The sequence below is a fragment of the Panthera pardus genome, unplaced genomic scaffold (assembly GCF_024362965.1).
Source record: "Panthera pardus isolate Hobbes unplaced genomic scaffold, ASM2436296v1 HiC_scaffold_22, whole genome shotgun sequence".
Lineage (NCBI taxonomy): Eukaryota > Metazoa > Chordata > Mammalia > Carnivora > Felidae > Panthera > Panthera pardus.
The window spans coordinates 72,645,641-72,672,793 of NW_026526788.1; the positions used below are offsets into that span (position 1 = coordinate 72,645,641).

At 53.9% G+C, this 27,153-nt stretch overlaps 1 protein-coding gene across 2 annotated transcripts in view; it reads right to left on the minus strand.

The window, feature by feature from the left end:
• HSPA12A (heat shock protein family A (Hsp70) member 12A) overlaps positions 1-27,153 on the minus strand; it is a 165,099-nt gene that overhangs the window by 52,294 nt on the left and 85,652 nt on the right. The window contains exon 1 of one of the 2 annotated variants that reach the window (XM_019459562.2): positions 16,218-16,418. The exons of the other annotated variant lie outside the window; for it this stretch is intronic. Within the exon in view, the coding sequence (XP_019315107.1) occupies positions 16,218-16,260 (43 nt within the window). The 5' untranslated portion in view covers positions 16,261-16,418. Of the gene's footprint in view, positions 1-16,217; positions 16,419-27,153 lie in introns of those variants that run through there. 2 annotated transcript variants of the gene reach the window in all.

Genomic DNA, 27,153 nt, shown 5'->3' on the forward strand with positions numbered 1-27,153 from the left:
CAGGTATTGAAACGGATGAGCAAACGTTTGTCCACAGGCCCCCAGCCTGCCACTGGCACAGCCCAGACCGCCCCTCCCCTGCTCCTCCAGGCCGCCAGCAAGCAGCAGCCTCACCCCTGCAGGGCCTGTGGCACTTGTGCTGAACTTTCTGGAAGGAAGCCAAGGGGCTCCTGGGAGAAGGGACCCGTGGGCCCCTGGGGAAGACCACAGAGGCAGCTGTAATGAGGGTTCCTGACACCAGTGTGGCTTCCAGATGGGACAGGGGCCCTGCACCCAGTGAGCCTCTTCCCCTGTCCCCCGCCCAGGCACCTGCAAAGGAGAAGGGGCCAGGCCTATGTCCACCTGGGGGCCCCTGACCCCACACCAATATCTGGGTCCCGGGTCACCTTTATCCAGAATCTAGTCTAGCTATGTGGGGCCAGTCGTGGCTAAGAGCGCCTCGGCCAAGCGAGTCAGGACTCTAGGAGGAGAGAGTGAGGGTTACCGTCCAGCACCTCGCCATGCCTGCACGGAGCCCACAAGGGGGGCCGCCCGGCTCATCCTGCTGCCAGGTGTTTGCTGCATGAGGAAGCGAGGCATCTTGGGGGTGGGGGCGAGGGATGTGAGGGAGCATGACAGAAACTATCCAGAACAAAAATTTTTGAAGAACCCACACTTTGGGCTCAGAAACCAGCAGGCCCACCACTCTCTCCCTCCCACTCCTTAACCAAGGACCATAAACTTTGGAGACTCTGTGTCCTTGTTCATAAAGGGAGGACACTACCCACTGCCTCATGGTACTAGGTTCCATGAAGGCCCATCTACCAGCTTTGTCTTGCTATGCCTGGCAGTTCTGGAAGTCTGAGCACCAAGGGGGTTAATGGGGCTGACTCTGGACGTGGTTTCCTCTTTTCTTCCCTTGGATTACATTTTCCTTTTTTTTTTCTTTTTTTTTTCTTTTAATGTTTATTTATTTTTGAGACAGAGAGAGACAGAGCATGAACGGGGGAGGGGCAGAGAGAGAGGGAGACACAGAATCGGAAGCAGGCTCCAGGCTCCGAGCCGTCAGCACAGAGCCCGACGCGGGGCTCGAACTCACAGACCGTGAGATCATGACCCGAGCCGAAGTCGGACGCTTAACCGACTGAGCCACCAAGGCGCTCCCTTGGATTACATTTTCCTTGATGGACATGTGATGATCTTGTCACGAGAAACAAAGTTACCTCTCGTTCACTCAGTACCTGCCCAGGACAGGAGCTGGGGACAGAGGAGAGGGTTGGGCGGGGTGGGGTGAGCAGAGTGTGGGGCTGGCTTGCAGGCATCACTTTTTGCATACACCCCCCCCCGGGGGTCCTGCTGGAGGCCCCTGCCTGCTCCTGTCTTTCCTACACCAGAACCCCAACCTCCACCAGCTCCCCGTGATCACCGGGCTCCCACCTCCGGTGGGGGGGGCCAGCTCTCCCCCTGGCAAATCTCTCCAGCAGCCCCATGGGGTAGGCTTTATTCTCAGCTCCATCCCACAGAGGAGGAAACAGAAGCTCAGGGACATTTCCAAGGCTGCCCAATGCCTCCGCAGAGCTGAGACTGGAACCCGGACCTAAACTCACCTGCAGTTCTACGCAGACCCCCAGACGGAAGCACAGGGACCTGGCCTGGAATGGGGGTCTTGAACTGCCTTGCCCTTGGCCTCTTCCAGGCCTGGGAGTGGAGCTACACTTAATGAGGGTCACCTCTGGCTTCAATACTCAACACCGCCCAATGTCCCCAAACGTCCCCTGCCTGAAGTGGGCCATCCTGGTGCTGAGGCAGGAATCTTGCAGGGTCGGGGGGGGGGGGGGAAGGGGGCGTTCTCTGTTTGGCTCCCAGGCCTCACCCTGGCCTCTGATGACCTGGCTGTACCGCTGGGCTCCGACCTTTCCAACCAGCACGGCCCGAGGCTTTAATCATTTACATCTGGTCAGAGTCCCGGTGTTCAGTTGCCAAATCTGAGCATAAGCCTGGAGCTGGCAGTGTCCAGGAGATGACCACACGGCCCCCTGTGGGTTCTGAGCCCTGAGGGTTTGGGGGAAGCGGGCAGGGAGGGTCACCTTGAGTTGTAAGCATAGTCACAAATGGAAACCAATTTGCCAATTCTGAGAGGGACACCGGTTGTAAGCTGGGGCTGGGGAGCTGCGTGAGGGAGGAGCTCTTCGGGCAGAAGGAGGTGAAGGTCTGGGGACGGGAAATCCCAGACTGCTCCTCAGTGAGGCACAGGATGAGCGGGGGGCCATCCTTCTGCCGCCATCATCGTATTTCAGGCTTCTGTGTTTGCTTTGGAGTTGATTGCAATCTCATTGCTATTTTTCATTAGAAACTGTCCCTGCCCCCCAACCCCCACAGTAAGATTTTCGAGGAGCAATTTTAACAGGACCCCAGCTGCATTCTTCAGCGCGTCTGTATTCTCACGAGGCCTTACTCTACAGGAAGACATGTCCATTACATAACTCAGTGAGGAAGTCTGCGTTGCCATATGAATATGCATTCAATGCACGAGGTATAGATACAAATAACAAGTGGGCCACAGTGCATTCCTACTGCTCTGCGATAAATCCCATCCTGCTGGCTTCTCTTCCTTCCAAAGTAGCCCAGGCTCCGTCCCCCAGCATGTGGTGCTTTGGAATTTCAAAAGCAAACGTTCAGGAAGACCCCAGGAGTACAGCATTAGGGCAGAATCAGTGTCTCTGACCAGCCAGATTCTTGTGGGTTCATGTCTGAATGAACCATATGAACCCCAAGAGAAGACCTACCAGAAGCTTCTAACACCTCTTAGTCTTTATCTTCCCCTGTCTCTGTCTCCCTTGCTCTCCACCTCTGTTACTCCCTCTCTCTCCATGCATATGCATACATGAATACTTATACGTGCATATGTACGTACACACACACACACACACACACACACACACACACAGCAGCCTCTCCCGAGATGAATCTAACAGGACCCGGCAAGGCTCCAGCAGTATCAGGTCTCCGCTGGGTCTACAGCACCTCTGACCGCTGTCCTCCTTATGACTGGCCCCTAGAAGCCTGGTGCCCTAGGTCAGACCACCCCCTGCTTCCCAAACCTTTCCCCGGGTACCCCTGCCACCGTCATGCACAGGCTAGGTACTGCCACCCCAGTAGCCATATCCTCAGCCTCCCCCCATCCCCAGTATCCCAGCCCAGACAAGCAGAGTTTTAGTTTGCTCTAAGGGACAGCATGACCCTATTCTGCCACTAGGTCACTGCGTGCTATTGAGGTCACTGCCACTTTCTAGGAGAGAGTTGGCTTTCAGAATGCTGAAAGCATTGGCTCACAGAATGCTGAAAGCCTCTACTCGCACCCATTTCTGTCTCTGATCACGAGGCCACAGTGATGGCTGATAAAGACCCAAAGGTACAGAGCACCCCCTCACATCTCTACCAATCCCTTGTTCCACGGTGCCTCAACTTACCAACCAGTAAACCTCCCTCCCAAATTGCCTAACACAGCATTATGAAGTTATTTTGCCAAGGACAGACACCGAAACTTTTTTTAAGTATTTTTTAAGTTATTTAGTTATTTTGAGACAGAGAGAGAGAGCAAATGGACAGGGGCAGAGAGACAGGGAGAGAGAGAATCCCACGCAGGTTCCACACGGTCAGTGCAGAGCCCAATGCGGGGCTCAAACCCACAAGCCCCACGAACCACAAACCCACAAGATCATGACCTGAGCCAAAGTCAGACGTGTAACTACCTGAGCCACCCGTGCGCCCCTGAAATGTTTTTTATTAAACCTATTATCTGCTATTATATTTGATTCATAAAAGAAAGGAAAATAGGACCTCATCGGTTATCTGTTGCTATTAAAAATGAGAAAGTTTCCCATAGGCCGTTCATCTACCCTCTGCATGCACAGCCCTCACCTAGGAACCACCTACTGTGGATGACTTACTCAGTTACTAACACCATAATTGTCTGTAAGAGGCAATTACTCCCTGACCACAGGACAGTGCTCCCCCCAGCTCCTCCCCTCTCCCAGCAAGTGACCCCAGCCCCTGGCCCGGGGTAACAGTTCCAGGAACAGGTCATAATCATGCCTGGACCTAGGGGCCTCCCCTGGGAATCTGGACTGGAGCGAGAAAGACTGGGGCACCCATAAAGTGGGCCTGCGGGGAGGGAAAGACAGGCCACAAGCAGAGTAAAGCAGAAGAGATCGGGGTGGGGCAGGGGCAGAACCCCAAGCTCCCGGTGCTTTCCCTCCTAGAGCCGGCACGGAGGGAGTTCCAGGAGCCATCCTGGGATCCTCTACAAAATCTCCTTTTGGCTTCCCCTAACTAGAAAACGTGCAGTTACCTGAAACTAAAAGCCCCACTGAACACTGGCACAAAAAATAGGCAACCACCAGTGTCGGTGCAGGAACTATGCAAGGGAACAGAGAAGGCGGCGCCTGGGGCTCGACCGACCGTTCAGGACCCTCACTCAGGGCACTCGGACGGCACACTTTAGTCCTCTACCTTAAACGTTACCTCTTCAAACACTGAAATGTAACTCCTGCAGGGAGGGACAAGTCTTTAAGTTACGGATGGCAAAGCGGTGTAGACTCGTGCTGTCTCCGATTGGGAGGGGCTGGCTGGACTGACGGGTTAAGAAGGATTCTGAGAGGACCCTGGGTTCAGTTGGGAAGTTTGCAGAGGGAGCCAGCCGACCTGGAGTCTTACGCTGGCCTTGCCCAGTATCTGGGAGCAGTCTCCTCAGCCCTCCCTGACCTCAGTTTCCCCATCTGTAAAGCGAGAGGGCAGGCCCAGCCCCGACATGTGGCCGACCAGCTCCCACTTGGCTGTCAATGCCACCTACGGGCTCTGTTTCCTCAACAACTTCTATCTCCACTTTGGGAACAGGACTTCTGACGTTTGTGCCTGTAAACAGTTTCTTATCCCAACCGGCAGAGACGGCCCCTCAGGGACAAGGAGAAAAGGAAAATAAGGGAAGGAAGTGACCAGAGGAATTTAGCCTTTAGCCCATGGAAACCTGGGGACAAACAGAGAGGCCGGCCCGTGGCCTCCGAGGCCGCAGACCCGAGCACTGGCAAATACATCATCCGTGTCCCACGCCGGAACCGGGAATCTGTGCCTGGTCACAGGGAAACCCACAAGACCGCAGGGCCTTTTTGTTTTTATGTTTGTTTACTTTTGACAGACAAAGGGAGCATGAGCGGGAGAGGTGCAGAGAGAGTGGGAGGGAGGGGATCCAAAGCAGGCTCTGCCCTGACAGCACAGAGCCCGACGCGGGGCTCGAACCCGCGAACCGTGAAATCGTGACCTGCGCCGAAGTCGGCCACTCAACCGACCGAGCCCCCCAGGCGCCCCCACGGGGTCTTATTTACGAAACACAGAAGGCAACAAGGAGGATCCCTTTAGTGCCAGTTTATGGGGAACAACTGACACAGGCAAAACCCACTTCCCGCTGAGATGTCAGGGTGCTCAGTGGTTCCACCCGACAGAACTCACTACCTTCCCAGAGCCTCTGGGTCCTGACGGCAAAAAGGGAACACAGTCAGCAAAACTGCTCGAAAAGCATACCAAACATCTGAAAAGCAAAACAGTCACAAAAGTCCAGCTAGTATACTCCAAAACGAGGTGCAGATACGAGAGGGACCTCTTCCAGTGGGCCGAACCATTTGAGGCCCCGCTCTGTAACAGGGCAAATATATATATTTTTTTACTTTTATTTATTTATTTATTTTAAGAGAAAGAAAGCATGAGTAGAGGAGGGGCAGAGAGAAAAAAAAAAAAAGAGTAAGAATCCCAAGTAGGCCCCGTGCTTTCTGCATAGAGCCCCACACGGGGCTCGATCCCACAAGGAGATAGTGGCCTGAGCTGAAATCACGAGTCAGATGCTTAACTGACTGAGCCACCCAGGAGCCCCTGGGGCAGATAATTTTAAGCAGGCACTCTTCCTGCAGCAAACAGACACACAAGCGTTTCTGCCACAATGTGGCGTGTTTTCCCGGAAATCTTCACCTTCTGCAAAATCACACACTAAAAATAATAGGATTCATGGGAAAGACGGGGTGGCGCAGGTCGCTCAAGACTTACAGGACCTTGTCACTTGAGGCTTTCCCAAAATAGTCATGGCTCTAGCAATACCCTAGCAGAGTAAGCCGCACCAGCCCCTGGACCCAAAGCCCCAGTGGGCCAGTCGTTGACTGGTGCTTCTCCTTTGAGATGATGGGCCTCAGGGTCACTCACTTCTTTTTTTTCTTTTTTTTTAAATTTTTTTTAACATTTATGTTTTGAGAGACAGAGAGAGACGAAGTGTGAGCAGGCGAGGGGCAGAGAGAGAGGGAGACACAGAATCCAAAGCAGACCCCAGGCTGCGAGCTGTCAGCACAGAGCCCGCCGCGGGGCTCGAACCCACGAACCGCGAGATCATGACTGAGTCAAAGTCAGGTGCTTAACCGACTGAGCCACCCAGGTGGCCCAGGGTCGCTCACTTCCTACAGAGACCATTCTCACCCCAATCAAAAACCCTACCCAAGGTGTCACCTGTATACACTGCGTTCTCACAACGCAATGCCTTCCAGTCCCTTCCCTGGCCCTCTCAGCTTCTCCCTTCAGCCTGAGGGGGGTGGGGGCCGAAAGATACTAAAACAGCCACAACTTGCACTAAAGGAAGGTGCACCTGTAGACTTTTAGCATTTTTTTAAATTCCTGTCCTATTTCTCTTCCTTCATGAGAAAGCCCATCCCCATCTATCGAAACACAAACACGCTGGGAAAAACGGTCAGTGAGCCAACACAACTTTCACGCACCAACATCCTTTCCCCGTTCGTCAATCATGGAAACACGAGCTGTGTAGACCAACAACCAAGTAATTGCAAGTGTAAGACAACCAGGAGTTGCTTTCCAGATAATTCGACCGTGAGTCACATCTGATTTACAACGGGCGGACTTCTGGACCCTACACATTCACAGAAAGTTGTAACAAGCGAGCGAATCCAGCCTGCGAGCTGCTTTCACACATAATGCCATTCTTTACAGTGTGTCCTTTCGTCATTTTACTCAAACTGACTCGGAGGCAAAGCAGCCACCAATTCTTGGCAGCCCATCCCACGAAGGGGTGGACCTCGTTCTCCACGCCTTGTATCTGGTGGGCCTCGAGACCTGCTTTGACCCTAGAAGGAGTCAGCACACAACTTCTCAAGAGGCCTTCCTTGCAACCTCCTGTTCTTCATCCTCTTGTTGTCCTGAGACCACCATGTAACGAAGCCCAAGCCAGCTCCTTGAGAATAAAAGACCAAGTGGAGGAAGAAGTCCAGCCGACAGCCAGCACCAACCCCTATGCTCATGAGCGAGACCATCTCGGACCCTGCAGCCCAGTGGAGGCGGCAGATGGCTGCAGTCACGAGTGACCCCAGGCAAGACCAGCAAAAGGAGCATATAGCACAGAACCATGAGCAAATAAAACGGCTACCGTTTTGACCCACTAAATTCTGGGGTGCTTTGTTACGCAGCAAACACAAATGCACTGTGACGCTCTGTAGACATTTCACTCATTCTTTAATATTTTAATCATTTTCCCACTGGGGAACCAGTAAATCTTTTTACTGAGGTCTCAGTGATTTCACAGGCCCCCGAGAAGGGGCTAAACCAGTCCCCAAAGTGGCACTGTGCCCAAGGACCCTACCAGGATTGATTAAAAGCCAAGGGAGGGGAGGTGTCTGGGTGGCTCAGTCGATTAAGTGTCTGACTTCAGCTCAGGTCATGATCTCACCTTCATGAGTTCAAGCCCCATGTCTGGCTCTCTGTTGACAGCTCAGAGCCTGGAGTCTGCTTCAGATTCTGTGTCTCCCTCTCTCGCTGTCCCTCCCCCATTTGCACTCTGTCTCTCTCTCTCTCTCTCTCTCAAAAATAAAGACGTTCAAAAAAACGTTCAAATAAAAGCCAAGGCTACCCAACAACCCAAACTCCAGAAAGTTATCACACAGGAGGCAAGAGAAACCCAACCGATATAAAACACCAAGAAAGGGCAGTTCCTAACATTTAGACCATCCCTGAGGGAGACTGGAGGCTCTCTAACTAATATTCCTAAATGTAGGCAAGACCCCAATCTTTCTGGATGTCGTAGACGGAATAATAAATAGCACTCCACCAAATACATCGGTATCCTAATCTCAGAACCTATGAATATGTTACCTTACATGACAAAAGGGATTTTGCAGATGTGATTACACTGAGGCTCTCGAGATGGGGAAACAGCTCTGGTTACTCAGGTGGGCCGCAAAAGAGGCCTTCACACAAGAGTCCTTATGAGAGGGAGGCAGGAGGGGCAGAGGCAGACAGCAGATGTGACAATGGAGGCAGAGGTTGGAGTGATGTTTTTGGTGGCAAAAGGGGCCAGGAGCCAAGGGATGCAGGTGGCCTCTAGAAGCCGGAAAAGACCAGGAAGTGGAGTCTCACCCAGAGCCTCCAGAAGGAACACACCTCTGCCAACACCTTGACTCTAGCTCAGTTAGACCCACTTTGGACTCACTGCCACCCTCTAGACTAGAAGATAGTAAATTTGTGTCGTTTTATGCCACTGAGTTTGTGGTAATTTTCACAATAGCAATAGGAAACTAAAACAGTGGATAAGTCCTCCTGCCTACAAGAATGTAACTTTGGACTATTATTCATAATAACGATAACAGCTAATAATAGCAGTTAAGATTAATTTAGTGTCTACTTTATGACGGGCCTTGTTCTAAGTGCTCGTCTGATACAAACTCATTTAATCCTCACCAAAAGCACACAAAGAAGACGATTACAACCCATATCTTACAGATGAAAAACTGAGCCTTCCAGAGGTTTAGTAACTTACCAGGGCCACGGAGCGGGGAAATGACACGGCCCAGGGTGGCACCCAGGCAGTCTGGCTCCAGATCCCACGTCTCACCCCGACAACTCCCAAAGCAAACCGTCATTGGCAACAATCAACGACAGCGTAGGGAGCACCTGCCGTGCACCAGGCACGTGCTTAGCCTTAACTTTATCTTCTCTCATTCGATTCTCACAGCACCCACTGGAGCTCAGAGCAGGCTCCCAAGCCACCCTTGTTTACAGAAGGAGAAATGGAGGTGCAGCCGCATCACACCCAGGAGTTAAACACGGCTGAACCCGGTTTAGCCACACATCCTCCTGCCTCTCCCGTCCCACTTGAGGCCCACGTGGCTGGGGAAAGGACAGAGCTCAGTAGCACGACCACATAATTTATCTTCCAAACTGGGAGGCTCAGAAAGTGAAAGGAGTCACTATGAAGAATTTCACTTTTCATAACTGCACAAGAGGCACCCACCAGGACACGTGGCCACCCTCAAGATAAAACCCAGGCGCATATGCTGCCCCGCCTGACATCCCTAGCTGCCAGGTCATGGTCAAGGCTGGAGGAGGAGGGGTGGTCCTGGCGGAGCTCAGAACGGTCTCTGCAGAGCTCCAGGCCTGGAGTCTCAGCACACAGACAGAGCCCGTCCAACGGCAGACGGGGAGGCCACACGAGAGTCCTGCAGAGGTAGGCAGCCCTGGATAGAGTCCAGGGATACAAAAAGACTACTGAACCCCACTACTGCCCCAAACAAGAAGCCCAGCAGGGAGCTCAGAGCCATGGCAAGGGGCCACATGGTCATTAAATGTGGCCCACAGCCTGAGACACCCAGCTCATCTCCAAAGTTCTAGGCCTGCCGGACAAGAAGCCATGCGGCCTGAGGCTCCAGCTGAGCTCTGCCCCTTCCTAGCTGTGGGATCTCGGGCCAGCCCTTTTCCCCTCTGGGCCTTCTGGAGAAAATGCAGCCACTGATAAATGCCCTACCTGTGTCTACAGGATTCGTTAATAATACATAATAACAGACAACAGCAAATGAGCCATAAACGTAGCAGAGGTTGTGGGAATACATAAAATCCTCTCTGAAATGGGTGCTATTGATTAGTCCCACTTTACAGATGAAGAAACTGAGGTGGGGTGGGAGAGGGGCTAAGTCACGTGCCCAGAACCCCAAGGCTGCTAAGTGGTAAAGTCAGAATTGGAATCCAAGCCGACTGTTTCTGTAAAATCACACCGAAACATTCTCTCTCCCTGACTCGGACAATGTAAAGCAGCACATTCTAGTTCAGAGTCCCTGAGGGAGTGCCTTAGTCCCTAGTCCCCCCCCCCCCCCCGGCCCCGATTATAAGTCTTATTGGCAGGCTTTGCAAATCCATTCCCAGGGCCCCTTTCCCTGGAAAGTCTAATTCCAGAAGGTCGGGGACTGAAAATCATAAGGACCTCCCTCCCAGGTGATTCCTAAAACACTTCTCTTCCCATTCAAGTCCCTCTGGAGACTGATTTCCAGAAAACAGAATGTCTCACTCTGGTGCTCCTGTATCCTTGACCTCCTGTAAAACTCTCTGGTCTCCCTCTTACCCAGAGTGCAGCCTCAGCACAAAGCTTTCCAAAGAAAAACACATGGGGCTAAAGGGTTCTGCCCGTGTTTGGGTTTCCATACATTTTCGCCACGGTTACCTTCTGTTTGTGGCAAGTGACACAGGTGTCCCATGTATGGAATTTACATAAATAAGACTCTTAAATCCTGTTAAAAAAACAGCAGGTGAATTTTAAAAGTAATCAATAAATCACAGTTTAGGTGGTCAGAACATACAGTGGAATCAGGAAAGTGAATCTCAAATGGCTGAAGATTGAGAAAAAGTTCCCTAAGGATAAGCTGTGCCCATGGAGGTTTTGCTGACGGCCCTGAGCTCTGTTCTAACATCACCCCTTCCTGCCCCCAGCTCTCTCACCCTGGGGAATGTACCCAATTCCTCTGAGCCTCAGTTTCCCCTTGTGTAAAACCTCCCACCTCATGGAGTGTTCATGAAGATTAAATGAGACGACACAGGCGAAGCATTTAACACAGAGCTGGTGCTTACAAACCCTGCAGACACAGACAGGGAGTGAACGGTGTCGGACGGTCCTGCCCTCTACCCCCTTCATGCTGAGGTCCCAAGTCTGAAATCCAGATATGTGGGAACTCAAACTTGGCTGTCCACTCAAAGAAGTCCTGATACAACAGTTCCGGGAGGAGACCCAGACATGAAGACTTTTACAAAGCCCCCCCAGGTGGTTCTAACAGGCAGCTGGGATCGAGAACTAACCCCAGGGCATGTCCAGGAGCCAAAGAGGGTTCCCTCTAATACTACATGCTCCAGAATCAGCCTTCAGCTGCCTTCATTCTTGCTTCCCACCAGTGGAATCTGCAGAGATGGGGGAAAGGCGTCCAAGGCGTTGTGTTTGCCGGCAAAGAGGTGTTCGTCGCATCAGAGTGGAGCACTGAGGGTCCGAAGGCATCGGGAACCTGAACATGTTCTCCACACAGCCTCACATCAGAAAAACTGAAGCAGAATCTGCCCACCTTCCCTAGCCTCTAAAGAAAGCAGAGCAGCTGGACCCCGTGCCACACCACACAAGGCAATGCAATCCCCGTGGACATCTGGGAGACAGAGGCAAGAAAGCCGTCTCTCCCTTCCTCTTACGGGGCAAAAAACTTGGTAAATCCCTGCCCCTCTGATACCTGCACTATCCCCACAACAGACCGAGGCAGGCGTCACGTGCTCCTTACACAGACCAGGAAAGGAATGCTTAGCTGGAGTTGACACGCACTTTGGGCCCCAAAGCCACTTTGCTCCCTTACTCCTGTGCCCCTGTCACCGTCCATCTCGGAGCCATGGATCGGGAGTCATTTCCAATAAAAGGAAGGCAGCAAGGATTTGCAGAGTCCACTGTGGTGGGGCCAGTGTCGGTCCTGGGCAGTGCCCGCACGTCTTGGTCCCCTCCTTGGCTCTCCCTGCTCTCCATGCCCAGACATGCCTGTAGGTGGAAGGCGCTCCCTCCCTGCCGAATGCTGCTCATTCATTAAAGCCCCTGGTTCCTCCCTGCCATTCTAATTATGCACAGCAATAATAAAGAAGCTTCCTCCCCTACCAGAGGCCTATTTATGTGATGAGAGAGCATTTCACCCCCACGGTATTGACTCGTCACTCAAACCCTTGTTGGAATCAAAGTCTCATCTCTTTCAGGATTGACTGAGCCCTGCCTACTCCTCTTCAGCTTCCACCCACTCCTGCGCATCCAAGTTTCTAGAAGCACCATTTCGCGAGGAGTGGGCAGGATGCAGATGCCATTCCCCACTGCTGTGTTCCCTTAGGGATTACTGGCTGATATTCATTCGACACACAGTAGGATATTTTTTGAGCACCTACTATGTGCCCTTACTAAGATTGCGGAAATGAAAGACATAATCCCTCTCCCCCCTTGCTGGGAGAAAAGGCATTAAGAGAAAAGCACACGCTTTTAGGGTCTGTGACTGATTCATATCCCATCTCAAGCATTCATTCATTGGCTGGGTGATTTGATTCCTCCACTGGGAAAATTACCATATTTCTCAAAAGCCTCAACCGCCTCATCGGCAAAATGGGGTCATAATAACACAACCTCATAGGGTTGTTGGAAGAGTCAACGGGATATACAGAATTGGAACGTCTTGAGCACCCCATCTACACTCGCTGAGATTATCAACAGCCAGTACCAAAGACTTTGGAACCACGCAGCCGAGAGGTCACCAAGATGGATAAGCCTAGGAAGGCTTCCCAAGAAGTGATACCTGAGCTGGGTTTTGAAGGATAAGTAGGAGTTTGCTAGGGAAAGGGAGGATGTGCATGGCGGGGGGAACTGCCTGAGGGCTAAAGGCGATCCCGGGCTCTGAGACACACAGGACACGGTGCGGGAAGCGTGCACAGGGAGTACCGAGGGACCACAGTGGCAGTGGACAGAGCTTCAAATGCAAGTACAGACACAGAAGTGGATCCATGGTCAGAGTCCTCGCCAGTGAAACCCAGAGCACCATTTCAACTTTTCCTTAGCTCCTCGAGAGCCACGACCAGTGCCCTTCCACTTCCGTCTGTAGTTTGGCGGCCACGGGAAAGTGGGGCAGTCACACTCTACTGGTCGTGTGCTCATTCATTCGGACACTCAGTAGGATTCCCTAAGGGCCTATGACAGGCCAGGCATGTGCTAAGAGAGGCTGGACAGCTTGGTCACTTCCTAACCTTCACTCAAACCCATTCCCAGCTGTGCCAGGCTGGTCTGGCAGCTCTCTCCAGAAGTGAAATGGGGGTAACGGGGACTCTCTCCTAGCCAGCCATTCGATAACAAAGGTGATTTGGCCAGGGCCACATGAAATCATTTGGTGTTTTCAGATTGCAGCATAGACGAAGTCCTCGATAAATGTCAGTGTTTAAAATGTTTATTTTTATGATGCTTAACTGCTAGGGCGTTAGAATCCCATCTCCGAAGTCCAACGCAATGCCTCCAGAGGGACCCCCCCAGGACACAGGCAACCCCCCTGCCTGCTGTTCCTCTGCCTACCCCATCCCCACCCTGGAGCATATGACGAGGTGGCCACTGCCCATGCCTATCCCTGCCTGGGTCACCACAGGAGCTAGCTCAGTCTGAACCGCCCCACACCCCCCCCTCCCGTTCATCTCATCCTTCTAGGGCTCCCTGGATCCACCAGCCTAGGTCTTGGTGGGGGCAGGATTGAAGGTCTAAAGATAAAGGGGTGGCCCTTCTGGTTTTGTAAATTAATTTAAATGTTCTATTAAGGAAATCTGCGCACATATACAAAGGGCACAGTAATGAACCACCATGTACCCATGACCCAGCTTCCACAACTACCAACATTCTTGTTTCGCAGGCAACTCCGCCCACACCCCACCCCCACTTGCTTTGTTGGGAAAAATGTTACGGCCAGCCTTTCTGGCCATACCGCCCAGGGCTCCCACTGCTCCCAAGAGCCAACACGGTCTGATCGCTCTGGTACTTATCCTTTTGCACCAAAAGCATCCTCGAAATGATCTCCTGAAGAACACCATTTTTATGTCCCTAACAGAGTAGTAATCACTGGCCACACCCACAGGGCTTACACAGGATGGCAGTGAAGGGCGAGAGCCCTATTATCAGATGGCCTGAGTCCAAATCAAAACTTCCTAGATATGTGACCTTGGATAGGTCGCTCAACCTATGTTTAGATTTCCTGCCTGGCGGAAAGGGGAATGCTGGTAACAGATCTGATGAGGCTTGAACAAACAAAATAAGGTATGCTCTTTGCCCAGCACAGAATACTCAGTGAGGAAACCTTAGAAATAGACGTGTTAGCTGGTGGGTGAGCTCTGCTCCTATGAGATACTATGAATATCTCCCATTTTAGAGATGAAGGGATGAGAACCAAGAGAGAAGCAGCAAGTTGCCAGGGACAGCCTGCTCTGTGTCCCAAGTCCATGTGTCGGATGTTCTCACTGGCTGCCTTGAACTGCAGATCATTGGAAGTGAAGAAACACTCCAGAATAGACACGGGCGAACAGTGCCAGGTGGCCCGGGACACCCAGCATGTGTTTCCCCGTCCTGGATGGGGAGCTCTCCCAGCCTGAGGAGAGACAACCACACAGTGCCTGTGTGTGCATGCGTGTAGGGGAGGGGTGCTGAATTCGATTTTACAAGACACAATGACGCGGGAGGGGGCGAAGGGGGGAGCAAGTCCCTGCTCACTCTTTCTGAATTCACACACCCTACGGCCAACCTTGCATTTGATACAGCCATTCACTATTTATTGAAGCACGAAAGGCAAGAAACTGGTTCACTAACTTAAGCTTTAGCAATTCTTGGCAATTCCGATGTCCCTCCCTATCATCCTATTTTTTTTTTTTTCCAATTTAAAGGAAAAGGGTTGGGGGGTGGGGGGGGAATAAATCAGTCCAGTTGCTGAGTGATATCCAGACAAAGCCACCAGCCCATCAACCCCATTTGCCAGCTGGGGAAGAGCAGGGGCGGGGGAGATTTGGATGTGTGTTTGGGCTCCGCCTGGGCGCTCCCAGGGTGCTCCCCAGAGTGAGCCCTGTCAGGATGTCCCCCTCCCCCCGCACTCCCCCACTACTGCAGTGCCGTGTAGGGAGGCACCTCCCAGATCTGCAGGAACAATGGGCTGGGGAGGGGGCAGGTGCCGCTCGGAGCGCAGCAAAGGGCGGGGGCCGCGGCCACAGACAGTAAGACTGCCAGCACCCCGCCCATGGTGTCTGCGCCGCCACCTGACTCAGTTTCCCCAGCTTTGAGGTCCCCGCAGAGCCTTTCCTGGATGAATTTCCCTTACTTCCGAGACATTTTAATTTCATCCTCGCCAGGCGGTTTACCCTGCAGCTCCCCTCCAGCGGCTGCTACTGCTAAAGCCCCTCCGGTCAGGGACGCGCGGCGTCTCCGTGCGCCCAACTTTCCCCACTTGGGACCCACGATCCTGGCCAGGCCGTCCCCTCGGCTGGCGAAACCATGATTTACAGCCCTGGGCTCCAAAAGCTGTTCCTCCTCTTCCCTCCGTTCCCCGGTCCTCTCTCGCTCCTTACCCAGCACCCCCGCCCCATGTGAGCCCTAACCTCGCTCCCCAAAGAAAGCAGCCACGGCACATTTGCAAAATGCGGGCGTTCGTCCTCGGCGCTGGGCGCCACCTTCCTCCCCCCCGCCCGGGCAACCAGGGGACGAGCCCCCGCCGCTTCGCGCCTCCACAGCCCGCAGAATCCCTGGGGATGGGCGGGGCGGGCTGTGCGCCGCAGTTCAGCCTGGAGCTGCAGCCCCCACTCCCGGCTTGTTAAGTCCGACCTCCGAGGGGCGAGGGGACAGCTCCAAATCCTCGATTTGCCCCAGGCTCCCACCCCCGCCTCGCTGAGTCACGGAAATGAGCCGCTGGGGATTCGGGGCCACCCGGCGGCCGGCCCTTTACTCCGCAAGCGCGGGCGTCCCCGCACAGCGCGCAAGGGATGGACACGGTGGGGAGGTTCTCACCCGGACTCGCAAAGGGCCCCGCAGGAGGCGCCCCCCCACCCCCGCCCGCCACGACGGGGATGGTCAGAGAGCCCGGGCGGGGGCTGCGGTCCCCGCCGCAGTGTCCGCACCCCGGCCGGGAGCGCAGCACGTGACCGGCGGGCCGGAGGCGGCCCCCAGGATCCCCTGCCCCGCCGCGGCGCTGACCCCGGCCCTCCCCGCTGGGGCAAGATGTTGCGGGGTGCGCGCCCACTTTCCCGCGGCCCGAGAGGGAGCTTCGGGGCCCCGGGCCGAGCGCGCCTCATCCCTCCCCCGCCCGGCCCGCCCGGCCCGCCCCGCCGCAGCCGCAGGACCCGCGCCCTGCGCTCACCTCGGGGCCCCGAGTCGCCGCCGCCGGCCTCCTTGTCCGCCATGGTCGCGCAGCCCCGACCCGCGAGAGGAACCTCCGGCGCAGCCCCTGTTTCCGTGCGGGTCCCGGTCCGCGTCCTCGGCGGCACTCGGGCCGGGTCTGAGCCGCGGGGCAGCGGGAGCACTGCTGTGACGCGGCCGCCGCCGCAGCCCGGACTCCTCCCCGCGCTCCTCCCGGGCCCGCCCCGCGCCCCGCCCCGCCGAGCCCGGCAGGCTGGGGAAGGCCGGCGAAAGCAGGCGCGGGGCCCGGCTCGGCGTCTGCCCGCCCCCGGGACCCGTCGCTCCAGGCCCGGCCCCTCCTCTCCGGGACTCGCCCCCCGAGTCGGCCGCCGCCTAGGAGGTGGCGCGGCAGGGGCTGGGCGGCTCGTCTACCGGCCGAACGCCGGCGCGCACGGAAAGCGCACAGCTCGGCGAGCGGCGGGGACTGGATTTCAGGTCCCCTCCGCCCGGCTGCGCGTCCTCTCTCTGGAATGGCAGGGGGCTCAAGCCCTGCAGCAGGCACCGCACAGAAACCCCACTCTCCCGAGGAAGCCGGCTCCAGTTTCCACCAATTTATCTCTCTCCCCCACCCCCCAGGGTCCCAGGGGAGCGGGCAAGCGCCCTTGCAAAGGAGGAAGCCGGCGCAGCCAGGACTCAGGCCGCAGACCGAGGACCTGCGCTGGGGGCCTCCTTCTGCGCACTGCCGCGGGCATCCTCCTCCAGGTCGCCCGCTGGACTCCATGGCAACTCGGGACCCCGGGAGGCGCTAGCCTCGGTGGCTGCGTCGCGCCTTCCATATAAGGGCTTCCAACCCGGCCCTCGTTAAAAGTCTGAGAATAACGGCATTAATAATGCAGAGCTTCGGCGGTCAATGGTTCATCCTCCCTGTACTCAGGCTCCGCCCCACACACGCGCCCGGGCACCTGTTCGCGACTGGCCAAGTGGCTTCTGGGTCCTCTGTGCAAGAAGGCAACGAGGGTTGTGATAAGACTCTAATGACCACCGTTACTTGGCCTTTCCCTTATGCCTGGCCTATGCTAAGTGCTTCAGAGCCTTATCTCATTTTCCCTGCATAACTCTAAGAGGTGGGAACTAGAGGTCCCCATTTTGCAGAGAAGGAAACTGAGGTTTAAGGGATTTCGGTGATGATCCCTAGAATACACACAAGTGAGTGACCAAACGGGGATAACGATCAGCAATCCGTCATGCCCTGAGATGGGCCACCTCTCTCAAGGGCACCTAAGGGAGGCGTCATCCTGCAGCCAAGTTATGGAGGAGGGGGTAGGCGGGGTGCTGCCACCGGAGCCCAGAGTCCACCCTCTGCTCAGAAAGTGATGTTAGGGTGATGAGTTAAAAGGATGAACTGGGGGGGTGCCTGGGTGGCTCAGTCAGTTGAGCATCCAACTTTGGCTCAGGTTGATTTCACGGCTGGAGAGTTTAAGCCCCACATCGGGCTCTCGGCTGTCAGAGCCCGCTTGGATCCTCTGTCCCCCCCCCCTCTCTGCGCGTCCCCCGCTCGCGTGTGCTCTCTCTCAAAAATATAAATAAGCATTTAAAAAGAAGTAGAAGGAGAAGGATGAACTTGCCCCCTGCCTGCATTAAAAATCCTGAGTGTGAAGTCTCTGGCTGTGTATGAGACCACGAGCTGGTTATTTAACCTCTTTGAGCCTCAATATCCTCATCTGTGAAATGGGTACAAGAGAACCCCCTTTGTGAGAATGAAGAGGACTAGATGAGCTGATGCATGAACATGCCTTGCTTGGGGTCTGACACATGGTAAGCCGTCCAAAAAGTATTAGATATTCCTAAGTCACAGGCAGCTTTTTACAATGGCCACTTGTGCAGGGTAGTGGGCGGTGGGGGGCGGGGGCACATGGCTGGGGACACTCGCAGAGTGGAGAATACTGTTTTCCTACAGAGTGCCCTCTTCCTACTAAGACTACTGGCCTGCTGGGACAATACCCCAGCATCTCAGAGGCAGATCCAAGACATGGCCCTGCAGGCCAAGAGCATGTGGCACCTGAATGCAGGCCGGAGAAAGGGTTAAGGCAGTTGTGCAGGTGACAAGGTCAACTCTGCTTCAGCCCTTCCAGCTGACTTTCTCAGACATGGTTACAGTCTACATTTGTCTCCATGTTTGACGCCCCCTTCCCTTCCCTCCCCTAACTGCCCACATCCGGGCATCCTTCAGAACCCCAGTCCAAGGCCACCAGCCCAAGGAAACCCAGGATGGACGCCACCCCAGTCCCCAGGCTCCTACCATAAGCTATATACTCACACATCTCGCTTTATTTTTCTCCTGCTTCTATACCGCTGCTCAGGCAGCTCAGCACTCAGAAGCCTCCTCTGTCTATCCGCAGGGAGGTCCACCTCACCCAGGACTTGACCTCCCACCCGGGCTCCAGACCTCCTGAGAGTCTCCCCAGGGCACCTCCCAGGCCCTTCCCATTCTACCAAAGCCCAGCTCATCCTCCACTACCCCCCTCCTGGCCCGCAGGGTCTCCGTAAAGGCAGCATCACCCACAAGCCGCCAAGCCCCACGCCTGGGCATCAGCTCTCATTCGTGTCTCTGTGTCTGTCCGAGTTCGGCCCATCTGCAGGTCAAGTGCTACCCAGGGGACCTTAGGCATTTCCCTCCACCTTCACTGCCACCAACCCATCATCTCTCACCGCCTACATGTCTGCAGGGCCACCACACGGGTCTCCGGTTCTTGTCTTAAGCCTCAGTCCATCGTTCTGGGAATCTGGTCTGCCCTGCCCACCCACCTCTCGGCTCCTTCTCCCCCACCCACCCCATCCCTCGTGACTTCTTTCAATCCCCCACACCCACCCCTGCCTCTTGGAGATGCTGGAATTTCAAACGCCTCAAAATGCGTTTGGTGTTTGGGACACTTCACCCCTCACCCCGCCACCACCGGCTGCCTGGAGAGCTCAGCACGGACCTCCCGACCCCAGGAAGCCTTCCCTACACCCCCATCCTGGCCTGGGTGCTCCTCCTCAGTGTCCTTATGGCACCTGTCTCTTTCCATCAGGCTCCTGACCCCTGGCATCCAGACCTTGGCCTTGGCAGGCTGTCAGAACCAGCGGGAAGCCCGCAGTCCCCACCCTCCTGCCACCTATGGCGGAAAGGCCTGAGGGCCATCTGCCCTCTCTGCTGACACCGAGCCACAGTGACAGGAGGGCGCATGAGGATGATGGGGAATGATGTGCTGGGCAGAGAGCAGACGACGGTTTTGATTTTCAGGGAATATGAAAGGCAGGGCACAGTCGGCCTAGGGGTTGTCCTCAGGGCTTTACTAATCACCACACTCATTAGGAGTCGCCCTGGCGAGCACACGCTGGGCCGGCCGGGTGCCCAGGTGGCCATCCACATGCACCGCCTCACCAAGTGCTTGGGGGGCGCTGCCCTCTCAGAGCAGTCGGAAGGCGCCCGTGCAGGCAGGGCCTGTCTCCTGTCACTCGACAGAGGGAAGGGCTCCCGCCCTCCTCCCTTGATGCCCGTAGTCCCCTCACCAAAGGGCAGAGTGAGGTCTCTTCACTCCTCTGCTACCAGGGCCTACATGAATCGGCCTCCTGATGCGTCCCGACCTCATCTCCTTCCACGCTCCCACCCCTCACGCCAAATCGTACACACCATCCGCGTGAACACGCCAAATCTGGTCCCCCGCTCTAGGTAGTGGTGCTGCCTGGGACACAGTCCCCAAGACAAGCACGTGGCTTGCTCCCTCACCCACTCCGGGAAATGCCACCCTCCCAGACGGCTCTAACCGAGACTCTCCTCCCCACCCGAAGTGAGCTCCGTGAGAGTAGGATCTCGGACTGTGCTGCTCACCTCCGTATCCCCAGGTCCAGAACCTACTACCTGGTATGGGGCAGGCACTCAGTAAATGCTTGGTGGTGGATGGACTGACTCCCTCACTGAAACAGGAGCACGACAGGCTTCACCCAGCGGGGGGACCAAGCCCGCCACAGGGACATCCCATCGACTCCCGGGGGGCTCTTGCAGCCATTTCAGACCACATCCACACTTGTGGGGTCACTCTGCAGCAAATCCCCTCTGCCTCCCCTCCAAACTCCCCCTCACAGTGCTCCCTGTGGGCTCCCTTCAGCACCCCCCAAATGATCTCTTCTCCACCTTCTGGGCCATAGGGCCCCAGGCTGTGGTCTGTGGTGGTGGGCAGTGAGAACGTCCCCACCTCTGCTTATATCAATTACAGGTTGCAGTTGGCCACTAGAGTCCCAAAAAGAGGCCCAGCCCAGAGCCACGTCACCACCGCCCCCTCATGCCGGTCACTTCAGCCACGTGGGCCTGTCCTCAGGTCCCCAAAGAACCAACACCTGCCCTGGGAGCCCATTCTCCACTCCTATTGCCATAAACCTCTCTCATTCTCCAGGTCACTTAGATGTCACTTCTTCCAGGAAACCATCTGGCCCTCCAAGACAGCATGAGGCCCCCACTCTCTCCTCTGTGCCTGACTCCCCAAGCACTCCTATCATTGCGCTTATCACAACTCTGGGGTCACTATTACTATTAACCCATTGTATAGATGGCAAAATCGAGGCCCAGAAAGCTGCAGCTGAGAAGCCACAGGGCTGAGACTAGAACTCAGGTCTTTCCGATGTCATGTGGCCCATCTCCCCCTCCAGCTGCAAGCTTCCCAAGGTTGGCTATGTCCACCACTGTCGCCCCTAGACTTTGCATAGCGCCTGGAACAGACAGTTAAATAGTAAAAAGGAAAATAGTGCCTCGGCCTCAGGCCCTCAATTACTCATCTTCTCTGAGATTCTCTTCACCCCCCCCCCCCAGCCCACAGACACCACCCTGCAACAGCCTCCCTCCTTGCTCTTCAGCCCCCAGACAGACACACCCTCCTCCCTTCCTCGTGGATCTACCACTGAAGGTGAGAATCCAGGGGGTGCAGTGAGACAGGGACAGGGCAAGTACAACCCGAGAAAGCAGAGTGGAGAAGAATGTGGGGCCACGTAGAGTCAGCCAGACCCGAGGTTCAAATCTGGGCTGAGTCATTCCCTGTCCCCATCAAGTGACCCGAGGACACACCTCTCTGGGTCTGTTTCTTCATCTGTAAAAGGGGTTCATAATCACAGGCAGGATAATTATGGGAGATAATATATGTAAAACACTCAGCACAGGGCCAGGCTACATGTGCTACAGTAAATAGGACTTATTATTTAATTGGCAAATTTGGACCACAAAAATGCCTCTCCTTTGTGTCTTATAAATTACAGAATGGATCTAGGCAAAAAAAATTTTTGGCTGGTGAAAGACACACAGAAGATATGGGGGTGACTAGCTCTTTTTTAAAATGTTTATCCAGAATTTTTTTTTTTTTTTTGATTTTGAGAAACACTGAGACGAATCCAAATCTGAGCTTTTATGTAGGAAGCTTCCAGTAAAAGCTGCTTTGGACTTTGTGAGATGCCACCAGAATTTGGTCTATACACTGAATATCATAGAAGTGACTCCTTTATAACAGGGCCGAGATTCAGATGAGCTAAGGCCACAGAAAATCTTAAGGGATAGCCCGGGCAATAGGTCAAGTTCTCCTTGACCTCTGACCTTTAGTACCTCTTAAAAATCCAAACTCAGAGCTGAATCACAGTGTCCACTTTATACATCCTTTTCCCTTGGATTTCTACCCCATCTGGTGTGAATCAGCTTCTCCATTAACATTCCAAAACACATTTCGCATATACAACATGGGTTGCCACGTGATTCTATCAGGAGCAACATTCAAGGGCCAGAGGAAATTATTTCTCAGAATATCACAATCACTCAGGCCTGCAGTGTAAACTTGAGAAATGCCTACTCAGGTAATGAAGGGTCATCCAATTATTGTTTGTAAGTATTTCAGACAGCAGAGCAAACATCTGTGGCCACTCTCTTAGCAGTATTCTCAGGAAGGCCCAAACCCTGGCTCTGCAAGCTCCTGGTTCATAGTAAGATGGAACATTCTGGAAGCCACATACGAAGGAGGACAGGGCAAAGTGAGACAAGACTCAGAGAAGGAAAACCGGAATGATCCCGTGGCCAGGAAAGCTCTCACAAAGGCTGCAACAAACTGTAGACTATTAGAGCCAAAAGGGTTTGTGTTACAGGGAAAAATTACTTCCTGCACCTTCTTCAGCTGGTAGCCCGATGCCTGGCTTACAGTAGGTGCTCAATATATGTTTGTGGAAGAAATGAATGAGTGGTCAAGTAAATAAATAGTGGGGTGGAAACCGGGGCTCAGAGAAGCTAAATCTCTCCTTCAAAGTCATACAGATAGAGACAGCGCCCTGCTTCCCAGCTTCTTGGGCCCTCAGTGGCCCCCCTCCAAAAGGCCCAGCAGGAAGCTAACTGCAATTGATTGCTAATGCCTGGCAGGGACACCAGAGGAGGCACTAAGGCCCTTTCTAGCTCAGTGGGAAGGAATGCGGTGATGATTAGCAATATCTGTCCCCTGCAGAGAGTGTGAACTGAGGCATCCGCCTCATGATGCTGACCTCCAGAATCCCTTCTCTCCAGCTTTCTAGAATACCCGGCAAAGAAAGAGAGCATTTTGCACCGTGCAAAGATAAGCCTGGGCAGATTCAGCCACCTGCAACCTCAAATGCCAGGAAAAGTCCTTGAAAAATCAACTCTCCCCTAGGCTGGTGCTACTTGCTCTCCCACCATCCTAGAGCTGCCTTTCTGGATGGTTCTGCCCCATCACAGGAACATTTGCACATCCCTCATGGAGGCGGGCTTCTCTGCCCGCGCAGTTTGCACTATTGTGCGTCTTCTTTGTGGTGGCAGGTCCATGGTCACAGTCTGTGCATGGAGAAAAGAGGAAGGCGGCACTGGGTTGAGGAGGGGAGATCTGTCTTGAGGTCAGCAGGTTCCTGAGCTCAGCCTTGTGAGAGCTTGTCTCTGGGCCTCACCCATAAAGTGGAGAGGGACCATTAAGTCTTCACTAAGAGCCCATGAAAAGATGTCCTTCAGTTCTGGAAGCCATGGGCTGAGGAAGAACAATTGGATAAGGACCTTAATCCTGAGATAATCCTTCCCTCCTTCCACAGACACTTATTGAGGTTTTACTATGTACCAGTTACCATTCCAAGCTTCAAGGAAGCAAAACAGCCAAAATTTATACTCTTGGCCAACAAAACTCTGCCCTTATTCTGGAAAAAGGGTGTCCCCCACCATACACTTCCAGGCTCTCGGCACCCTGAAGCCCAGCTGAGGCCCCTTAGACCCCAGACTAAGAATCAAACTCAAAAGTCTCCATTAGTTAGCAACTGAACAAAATGGTGGCTTTCCTATGGGCAGACTGGGCAGAGGAGACCAGGCCATGTCAGGAAGCAGCTGTGAATGGCAGGGCAAGGGAGGGCCCCAGCATCAGGCAGGGTGCCCTGGGCACGTTAACCAACCTCCTCCGAACCCCTGCCTCCCCCAGTGAAGGGGACAGGGGTGTCGCCCTCCTGGTACCATCAATGGAGGCGGTGCCACGGAGTGCTCAGACAGTCCCGCTCAGAGCCAGGGCTACCCAGATGGCATCTGGGGCTGACACCAGCCGAGCCACTGCACCTGCCCCTGGCAGGCCCACCTGGCCCTCCCCCTAGTTCCAGCCTCAGGGGTCCGCCTATCCTCACCCCCTTTACCACGAAGTCCCAGATCCATTTGCTTGCAATGGATTTCCAATCTGGACATTGCTCCGGGCCATGTGGGAACAAAACACAGGCATCTTGGCCAAAGTGAGAAGATGCAGAAGTGGGAGGTCTTCAAGGACTTTGAGATTCAGGAAAAAGAACTGATCTGTGGCTATAAAATATCTTCGGAATCCTGTCTTCTCCCCACCTCCCTTTGGCTTTTACTTTGCGTTGGCCTTTTCCTCATTAACAAATGGGCAACGAACATCACTACTTTCCAGGGCCACCACCATCAGGTAACAACAGACCATCCCCTTCACCTCTCATCAGCCTTCCGGGGGCCTCCAGCTGCTACTCTTTGCGCCCCCTTCAGGTCAGCCTGATGGATGGCGGGGCAGTGGGTGGAGATCCACTTTTCCTCTGTTCATAACCCTCCCCCAAATTTCCCACTGGATTTAGGATCAACCCAAACTTGTTTCCCAGGCTTACGAGGCCCTGCAGGATGTGGCCCCATCCACCCCGCTAGCTTCATTCCAGTCACACCCCTGTCTTATCCCCCACTCCTGAGCCTCCACTAACCCATATAACACATTCACAATTACTACCATTAGAACAAGGAGTCCCTTCCCAAGACACTTAACTTCCAACTGCTGGAAAACCAGCGTAATATCCTGATCAAAATAACACACTCATTTTATCTTCCAGACAATTGATGTAAAAAAAAAAAAAAAATGCAGGTCCACAATGTCTAAGGGTTGAACAGTTCACAACCTGACCAACTATACCCAGTAACTCGACGCTACTCTGTCAAGAGCAGTTCTTCCTGCCTCACCTTCTGCTGCCCTCTGCCCTCACCTCTGCCCCTGCTTAATATCATCCAATTGATTTACCTTAAAGGTCAGTGCCCTGGAGGGGCCCTGGAGGGGCCCACACAGTTGTTTCATGTTAGGTCATGCCACCCCGGTTCTTCTTTAAAGCCAGTTTGCTTATCTGTTTATTCTGAGCCTTTACGACTAGGCTATAGCCTCCCTGTGGGAGGTAGTAATAACGAACATATATTAAGTACTTGCTGTGTGCTAGGCATTGCTCTAGGCACTTTACTTCTATTGTCCTTTTTGATCTACACAGCAATGCAGAGGAAGGATCACTGCCCCCATTTTGCAGACAAGGAAACTGAGGCCCACCATGATTCCCCGAGGAGTAAGTGGCAGGGTCAGAATTTGCACCTGGGCAGCGTGATCTCAGGAGAATGCCCCCAGTCTACCCTGCATGCCATGGAGAGCCCCAGCACCTACTCTGGCACCTGGCACGTAGCAGGGCCTCAAGAAACGTATTAAAAGGATGAACAAATCATCGAACTGGAAGGCAGAATTACAGTTTCCAAAGCACCCTCACATCTCTTCTCTCGCTTGACTCGTAAAGTACTTGGAGGGAAGCGTCATTATTCCTGACATTTTTAAAGGTGAGAACATTGAAGGCCCGGTGAGATCATAAGCAGCCTCGGCCTGAGGTTGTAATCCTAAGCAGCTGCTTTAAGCCATTCATTTCTTTAGAATCTACCGCTTAATTTAAAATTTTCATGTACATTCTGCATTCTATCCCACGATATATCTGCGATTGTATTTCGGTTTTGTATTTTTTTACTATATTCCCTATGCCGTACCTCCTTCGTTCCATAAGCTGACGCCTGGACCTCCCCCACCTTCACCCACTTTGCCCACTCCCCACCTCCCTATTTGTGTTTGTTTTCTAAGCAAAACTAACAGACATCTATTACTTGTGTTCAAAACAGCTTATTGTGGCGAGTTTCAAGCATCCATAGAAGTAGAAAGAATGATATCATGAAACCCCAGGTACCCAGCATCCAAATCACCGAATGTTTAAAATCCAGCTTTTCACAGGACATGGACTTTCCCAGGAAGCTATCACAGCAGCGGTCCTTTCCAGACATGCCCACTTAGTTTTCACAGCCTTCCCTCTGAGGCACAAACCAATACTGGCCTACATTTCAGAGGCGGACATTGAGCGCAGTAAGGTCAAGTCACTTGCCGGAAGACTTGGAGCTAGAAGGAGCAGAGTCAGGAGCCCCCAGAGCTGGCCAGCTTCACCATCTGGAGGTAGAGTCCTGTCCTAAAAGAAGTCAAGGAAACGGGTCTACTCCCTGTCTTCTACAACCAAGGTTTGCCCTAAAATCACACCGTTTCCAAAAACACCCCACTCCAAATCAGCCAAGACAGCTGGTCACCCACCTGTCCACTCCATCGTGCCTTGTCATTCACTCTCCTGTCGCAACAGACACATACAAGCGCCTCACTGTGCTGCTGTGCTGGGACACAGTCTAGCCAGACATGGACCCAGCCTTCAGGAGCTCCCAACCCCAGAGGAAAGGAGAGAAGCAGACAGGTGTCACCAAAATTCAAGGCAGACCTTGACCAATACCCAGGCATGCAAAATGTATAAGGAAAATGCTCCGGGCTTCACCTACCCTCTATCTCCTCCATTGGAAGGCAGGGGGCAGGGGGCAGGGAGTGGAAGAGTTAAGGGGTATGAGTTTGGCAGTTGGGTTATACTTGGGTTGGAATCCAAGCTCCACCCTTTCCAAGCTCGATAGTCTTGGGTAGGTTACCTACCTTCTCGGATTCACTTGTAAAAGAGGGTTGATAAAATCCCATCTACTAGAGCCACTGGAGCGTTACATTGGATAATGCTTAACCCAGTTTCTTCAACAAAGGAAGCTTGCCGTCAATGTTGGTCATTACGCACGGTGATTCCTCATAACCAGTTCTCAGTAATGAGTCCCAGCCTGCCTGAGTGAGGAAGAAGCTGTGTGGAAAAGTGGACACATTTCCCAGGAGACTATTTTTATTAACCAGCCTGTCCCCAGAAACTCTGTAAATTTGGAAAGTAGACAGATTAAAGGTAAAACTGATCAGCCTTCTCTTTTCAGCCAGACGAGGGACATGGGCCACGTGTCAGGAGGACAATCTGGTGGTCAGGGGAGCAGGGACAAAGGCGCCCTGTTGTTCCCCAGCCCCGCGCTGGCACACAGGCTCACATCCCACGGTCCTGCAGGGCAAACCCGCGTGCGGCAGGGCCGGGGTGGCTAAAACACAAGCTTCAGGCGCGGGTGATCCTGGGTCTCATCCAGCCTCTCCCCGGGACCTCCTCCTAGGTTGATAAGAACCAAGAAGGCCCCAGCACACCTGGCGCATGGTGTGCACTTGGCTGACAGCAGTCATCACCACGTCCGTAGTGGGACAGGCACCAGACCTGGTCTCAAGACCCGTGTC